Genomic DNA, 7883 nt, shown 5'->3' with positions numbered 1-7883 from the left:
GATTACACTAGGGACCGATTGGTCGGGATTGGAAGAAAGGCTTTTTCCCGTCTGATGGATCTGGTCATCCAGAATTTCATGGTCAGCCATCAATTCCAATTCAGGATCAGCATGCGCTCTATAGTGCCTAATTGACACTGACATTGTTGGCATGACGATTGACATTGAACCGTCGATAGATGGGCGATCATTTCGGTCGAAATCAGTTGTACTCTTTCGTTCACCATCTGATTTAAGAGATGCCCACCACCCACTATGGCCAATCTATCTCGTATCCAAGAGATCCAGTCACTCATGGCTCAGGCTTCTCAATTCAAGAGCTTTGTTTAATATTGATTTGAGCTGGGCAGTTCTATTTAAAGTGTTAAATCAAATTTTCACGGAATGTGAGTGACGATTTCCGTGTTCATTTCTCGTAATTACTATCTCTGGACCGCCCGACGCTTATGGACAATTGAACGTCCGCCAGAAGCTGGCAATTAGAGATGTATGTAAGGCACTGGTTCTTCGCAAAAGCTAGGAAGGATGGGAAATAAGTAGCACTCCTTGGCAGGACTTCGAAACCACAGGATCAGACACTTGTCTCCATATTCAAGTCACCCGCATGATTTCAGGACAGGAATGGGATGACTGCTTGAAGGCAAAGTACAGTAGTCTCTCCTGGCATAAACGAGAAACAAATTTGAACATCATAGTCTTTGTCCAAGTTGAACGACCCGTCCCCAAGATGTCCATCTCGATGGGGATTGTGAGCAATCTTGAACTATGGTGGTAAATTTATGGCCTGCATTTACACTTGCCTTGTGCTGGGAAGATGGAATTTCCTGGTGGATGCGTTGCCACATCCTGAGTGCTGGTAGACTTACCATGTACGTATGTATGTATGCATGTACTGTATGTATGGATGTAGCTGCAGTACGTTGGTGGGTGGTACGGACTGTACTCGGATGGTCTCAATTTGAAACGGTTTGATCTCAACCCAGAATGACAAGCAAGAGCACGAGGATGGACATTTTTTGCTCGTCTCCTCTCGATCGTGAATGAAGATGGTAAGAGGAGCGAAGAAGCGATGGCTTGCATAGAACACTGTCTGCATATGCAGACTATTAGTGCATGATGCATTTACATTGTGTGAGAGGCAGAATATTAGTGGATGTGTTCCAAGTTCAAAGCTTTGTTCAAAGCCTTTTGTCAATATTCCAAACCTATTCGTTTTTTAACTAGCAAGGCACTGGCGCCGGGAGCCGAAAGCCAAATGAAATCTGTTTTTGAGATTAAACGGATGCACAGGTTCTTTTTAACCACTCCCCGTAATTTTCTGGTCCAATTAGTTCATCGTTTCCAATGAGCACTGGGAGGAGACATGCAACTCTTTAGTTTGTTTTTACACTTCTTGACTGGCCGACTAGATATTGTATGGGCTCCAAGCATTGTTCTATTTCCAATGTACTGGACAGGTCTCCCCCAAAAAGAACTTACCAACCAGGATAAGATCGACATTCGACCAGATAATGTGGCAGAGATATAAACTCTCCAGCAGGTTCTTTCTGCCTGTGGAGCAGCCAAAGGACAATTATTGGACCAACTGAAGATAATGATTGATAAAAGTCTGGGCTTTCGGGCCATTGTTAGAATTGAGAGCGAAACAATCCAGACGACCATTTGAGTTAAGTTGATGAGTTTGAACCTCTCATTTTTGAGGCTGAACAATCACGCATACACGCACACGCACGTTCTCACTTTGGTAGCTTCTCAATTTCAACCGCATTGCATTTGAGTCATAAAGCGTCCAATCTGGGCTGGTTTTCAAGACTGCCTTAGGGTGGTTCATTGAACAGGTTACGTACCTTTGAGTCCGTTGGGGCCGAATTCGTGGCGGGCGGAGAACGGCAACGATGTGAATACTCATCTGCCCTGGTACGTACGTATGTGTTGTACACTGTATATCCGGACGCATAATCGAGTTTTGGTTGACGCGCCTGGCAGTCAATAGGATTAGGATAGAATTACATTTGTTCATGCGACTAATTCATTCTTGGGAACCTCGTCTGAGACTGTCCCCGTGTAAGCAGTTCCCAAGACGAATGAGGACTACCCTAGTGCACCAGACCAACTGCCAAGAAATGGAGCGAGCTGATCAGTAGGTCGCCCAGGGTGGCAATACGTACGCAGCAAATGAACGAAATAAATCCCAGCCAAACCAACGGAGAGAAGATCGGTTATTTAATATTGGTTTTTCCTGCTTGGCTCGACATTGAAGAAGCTCCACCATTTTGATCCAATGAGAAAGAGACCCTTTTGATTGAATGTGTCGGATATTGAGTCTTTCAATTCATATGAAATTAACGCGGGCATTTCACGCTTGAAAGCTTAGATTAATTTATATGTATTTACTTTGGGGCAGAAGCATCTTTGGGTCCAACTTTGATATGATTCAGGATATTGGCGATGGATCCCTGCAATTGTTGTGCTCGTTTTTCAGTCGTGGAAGAAGGGCAATAAAAATCATTATATCTACTACAATTACATACGTACATCAGACAAGGAGCTTTTGCCAAAAGGTCTCATTTGGTCGACATGATCAGATCAACGATGACTGCGATGAATTTGACATCCGCCCTGGGTATTCTGGGTATTCATAGCCATGGGATCACCGCAATTCACAACTACATGATACGTTTGTTGGTATTGTCATTTTAATAATCATGACTGGGACGAATATTTCGTCCTCGTTCTCGTTCGAGCTACCTATTGTCTTGCCAGATCTTTGACATGATTGAAATGCCGCTATTGCATTCATTATTAGTCGGGTTTATGTATGAGCAGAATGAATGCATCGGATGGACATTCCGGCAATGACGACAATCTTCGTTGGGTTCAAGAGCAAGCTTTTGATTGACAAAATTGACCACTTCAAAACCGGATTCGAGTTCAGCCGCAACGCCTCAGAAAAGGGTGAAAGATCCAACTTGGGCGAGGATTTCTTTGTTTTGGTCCTAGATAATACCAGATCCATTTTGTACCTACTTGGGATTCCGTGAGTGCACAAATTCAACATTTCATGGCAATTGATGGATATACGCGTATGTACATACTCAACATCAAGACCTTGCGTTTGACTGACAATTTCAATCGAGCTTAAGAGCACCCTGTAACGCCGTTGCAAGCTGTTGCCATTCTGATCAAGATATGCTCCCTCGAGAACGGCATTTGATATTAAGAAGGACCCCGAAGTGTGTATTTTTGCAAACGGTTGGGATTTTGGGGTCTTGTCCGAGAAAGCTAAATGTCAAGAGTTTCAATTTACTCGACTGCTAGGTTATCATCTTAGTTAGCTGATCTCCGAGGGGTAGGAATGGTTCGTGGCTTTTCACATTGGTTTCAACACTATTCCCCGCATGTGCGTAGGTTGTGGACATGGCTGACTTAATAATAGGACGGCCGACTAACCCAGGGTTAAACCCGATTTTTCCTCGTACACGTGACCATCAAGGACCAACGTCTACTCAACAGGGTCTCGACAGAAGCACGTACCTACGTACGTATGTACGTACGTACGTGTAATCTTGATTTCTTAAACCCTACATCCACTCTTTGTGACCCGCAGAGCAACCCACACCTGGAATGGGGTACAACCAAGGCGCTATTGAAAAGGCTTGTGTGGTGGAAAACAGTTCTGGCACAGTTTGCGGTTTGCAATTTCCAGAGAGGTCAAATTAGGGAACTAGGTAGGGAACTAGCTTGTAGAGCACGTATGAACTGTCGACTTTTTCCCAATGGGTGCGGAGAGTATTAATTCGGTGGCAAGAAAAGCTACGGACTCTTTCAATTCCATTGGCAATAATGTTAGCTACCCTCCCCTAATCCAGAGGGACGAAACCTTGAGCGTTGAAAACATAAACCTAAGATGAGAAACGGTCACGTTGAGTACTGTTTCAATTCAAGCGGAGATTAACTGGTAGTGGATTATGCGCTTTTTTAGGAGACAAAAGAATATGGAATAGAAACTCGTCAAGGTTCGTACATAAGGCTCGCCCATATACACTGCACTGGTTCCAACTTCTTAAAAATCCTATGCGTACGACAAATCTATTAGAAGTTTGCCCGGCAGTAGTAACGGAATTCCAAGTAAAGAAATTATAGTAATTAGTTCCTTTTTTCGAAACAGGAACTGCAATCCCAATACATTTTAAAATTGTGTAATTGTAATGACCCAAAAAAAAACAAAAATTACTCGTTCCTTTTTTCACGCTCCAGAGCGGCTCTTAATTCTTCATTTCTCTCTTAGCAACTAAAGGAAACTTGAAACTCCAAAGCAATCTCTCGGACCAGAAATTTCAATTTTATTTTTTTAAACATATTTTCCTATATCCTAATGAATGAAGGGCACGGCTAACAACTATGATTGCTTTTAACAACGCTGAATGTGTTTTACAGTTTGAAATGTTGTTATATTTGCACTGCTTTATTATTTCCATCTTCTCATTCAACATCCGTTGAACTAAAGGCATGACTCAGAGCGAAATCTTTCTTTGATTTGAGTATGAGGCACAGGGTTCTAAAATAGAAGTTTTATAGGCTCAAGGATTTCTATTACTATTTTTTCCATGGTATTTCTTTGTAAATCGCTTTTTTACCCTCACTTACTTTTCCCCTAGAAAGTGCAACAACGTCTTAATAGAAACCTGACATCAAAAAGGGACATTCAAAAAAGGATAGCGAAACCATGTCTCAAAGTAATACAAGTACTCTGTTTAGCTATCTCGTGTATACTATGTATGGATCAGCCAGGGGACTGGTTTTGTTTTAGCCATTACATCTAAATGAAGTATTGTACTTTGCCACGATGAAAACTCACGCCTTTTGTTCTTTATTTTTCCAGCACTCGAACGATTCATTGAAGGTGGTGCCCAGAACCCGAGCGAACACCAACTTGCTTGCCATCAGTCACACGTGCGAGCTCATCTCTACGCTCTTGATGGCCATGGCCAAAGCGCCTTGCTTGGTGGCATTTCCGCCGATGAATCCATTGGCATGAACGAACACGCAACCAGGGATGCCACTCGTTCCCGAGAGCTCCTCGTCCCGCAAGGCCAGCCAAGCGGCCGGCAACTTGAGTCGAGACTCGAACGCTTGGTCCTTCACGGGCACGGCGCTCACTCGCCAAGATCCATTCGAGTCTGCGAACACGGCGTACAAGATGTGACCCGCGATGCCTTGTTCTTCCTCCAGATCAAACAAATGCTCTTTGTAGGGACACCTGCCATTCTGGAAGAAGATGATGCGGCCACTTTTGTGCAGACTGAATCGTTCCTCCAAGGCCGTGGCCACAATCCCGCGGGCAGGCCACCACACTTGAGCAAAGTAGCGGACTTTGTCCAGAAACTCGGGGCGCACCAAATCCAAGGCTCGGTGGAATCCCGCGTTAAAATCCTGAGTGTCGTCGTTCCACTTGGGCCTCAAATTGGCCACGCGAGCACCCAAATGGGTGGAGATCTGATATCGGGCCTCGCCATCGTGGGTCGGGATCCCGTTGTCTTGAGCGTCGATTTCTTCCATGAAATTGGCATACACCTGGATGGTTGAGGTCCAGAAATGAGAAATTAAGATGCTTGGATTGATATCTAATTCAAAATGGATTCCTGTTCGAGAAAATTTCATTCATTTGAGCAAAAATAAAATACCGGATTTGTTTTCACCTGAAAATCGCTCTTTTGGGCGACATTTGACAGATTCTGGATTGAAATTCTCGCCACTTTGGGCAATCTGACAGAAAATACTTCAATCATTCAATGGTATCGTGAATTTTTTATTAATATAAATGTCATTTATATTTTGAAGAATTGATGTGTTCAACAATTACTGGGCTAATTATGTGTAATCTTGGCCATTGACTGGTCATCAAGAGAGTGACTTAATTTTGAACAATCCCGAACATGTCTCTTGGCCATTGAATACATGACCTAGAACAATAGAAATTAATGCAACGTCCGTAATTTATTCGCATGAACTTCTGAGAATGAGCCTCAGTCAAGAGAGGGAGACTAACAATTATTGGAAGTTCTAGTCCAAAAACATTGCATGTTTTAATGTTGATTCCCGAAATTAATGGGCTAGTTTGTGTCACAACCTGCATTATTATTAAGAGAACTCTACGTACCCTCCCAAGAAACCATTACTTTTTCAAAAAAAAACATCAACTCTTGTTTCGTTCTTTCTTATCTTCCCCCGATTTTTCTTCAATTTTTCTTTACTCTTCTTGCAATATTTTACACAAAATTTCATCTACTAAAATAAAAATGTTTTCAACAATTTCAAATCGGGTCTTTGCTCCTTATGATATCAAGTGAAGGCTGGCTCACCTTGTCGAATACTTTATCGACCAGTTGATCGTCTTGCACGTCCAGGACGTGTTTAATGATCGGTTTGCCATAATGCACATACACAAGGCCAGCGGAGCTGAGCTTGGTCACCCACTTCTTGCCCTCCATGAGGCTGGACACGGTCTCGTTGAACGACTTCTGATGGTGATCAAACCGTTGGGTGTCCACGTTGAACTCACCGCCCACATCCACCACGATATCGCACTCGGCCAAGACCTTGGGGTCTCGGGATCGCACAATCTCTGCGTCTTGGAATGCCGGCAATAGTTTGAGCATGGCACAAGCCAGGACTTCATCGCAATGGAATGTCCCGTTGTGGGTTCCGATTTTGACCATCTTGGACACGAGATTCTTCAGCATGGAACGAACAGGTACGAGCCACTGCGTGTAGAAAAAGTCAAAAGTCAAAAAGTCATCATAAAGTGGATCAATAAGGCAGGCTCTACGAGAGGATGAGCTATTTGAGTTTTCAAGAGTGAATGAATGTATTTGTTGTCTTATTTCATTTTCGTGAGAGTGCGTTGTTTCTCAGCAAATTCCACAATCTTCTCGTCAATCATGAGACCCTTCTTCTTGCGGACATCATTCATGTATTGTCGGGCTTGGTTCTCCGAGTCGGCTTTGTCCCCAAAATGGAGGATCTCTTCCTCGCTAGAAGGCACCCAGAATGGGTCGACGTCGATGAGCTCCCAATGACTGAAGACCAACTGCGGCATGGCCAATCCGGAGGTTTGTCGCAGGATCTCGTGCGAGAACTGGAAGCTTTCGATCACGGGTAAATGAGCGGTGACCACAAAGGTCGACGAGCCGGCCACCATATCTTCATGGACAATCTTGCCATGGCGTTTGCCCAAGCTGGCGAACAACTTCCCCAGAGCCTCCGCTTGGACTTGGATATCACAAGAGTACATGGCGGCCATCAAGCGTTGAGGGTGGCTTTGGAAGGCTCGTCGACAACCTTCCTTGACCGTGGACACTATCTGGCCGGAGAGAGGCCCGTGAAGGCCGGATGTGGACCCTTCTGGTTGGGCATCGATCTGGATGTCGTGAATGATGAAGGCCACGCCCATCATGGGCTCCTCGCACAAGGGTCCGGCCATGGTGGCCATTTGGAATCCGTTCAAGATGGACGAGTCGTATTGGCACACGGGTGTAGTGGACTTCTGCCAAATGGAGCCGTGCTCGTTGAATCCATTCAGAAGCAGATTGGGTCCACAACGTCGAGGACCGAGACACCAAATGCGATCCACGGACAAGTCGTTGACGGTATCACGGAGAGCGGTTTTCAGTTGAAGCTGGACTTCACGTTTGTCTTGAAGAATGTTTTCGGACAAGGATTCGGTCGATTCTTGATCCAGGGCACGAAAGAGATCCACATTCTTCTCCAATATGCCAATGGCTTCCGGGTTCAAGGGAACAGCCTCGACTTTGATCTGACAGCGCTTATCCGGGGTGGACAGAGTAATGAGCTTGTCGAACACGGGGACGTCCTCATTGGGC

The 7883-nt window shown here is 44.6% G+C and overlaps 2 protein-coding genes across 2 annotated transcripts; both read right to left on the bottom strand.

Annotated features, from left to right (window-relative positions):
• Window positions 1-4847: 4847 nt before the first annotated feature.
• Window positions 4848-6857, bottom strand: LOC131884508 (MYG1 exonuclease-like). The gene is made up of 2 exons (XM_059232318.1): window positions 6363-6857; window positions 4848-5574 (listed from the first exon to the last, which is right to left on the bottom strand). Exons 1-2 carry the CDS (start codon window positions 6741-6743, stop codon window positions 4948-4950), a joined length of 1008 nt encoding a protein of 335 aa, XP_059088301.1. The 5' UTR covers window positions 6744-6857; the 3' UTR covers window positions 4848-4947.
• On the bottom strand, window positions 6765-7883 carry LOC131884506 (elongation factor-like GTPase 1; the record flags this gene model as incomplete). Its single annotated transcript, XM_059232316.1, is given in 1 exon segment — window positions 6765-7883. A coding segment is annotated over 1 exon segment (1003 nt), but the record flags the coding sequence as incomplete, so codon positions are not given.

This window comes from Tigriopus californicus, chromosome 8 (genome assembly GCF_007210705.1).
Source record: "Tigriopus californicus strain San Diego chromosome 8, Tcal_SD_v2.1, whole genome shotgun sequence".
Lineage (NCBI taxonomy): Eukaryota > Metazoa > Arthropoda > Copepoda > Harpacticoida > Harpacticidae > Tigriopus > Tigriopus californicus.
Note: the sequence above shows the minus strand (reverse complement) of the source record. Positions and strands in the feature narration are given on the sequence as shown.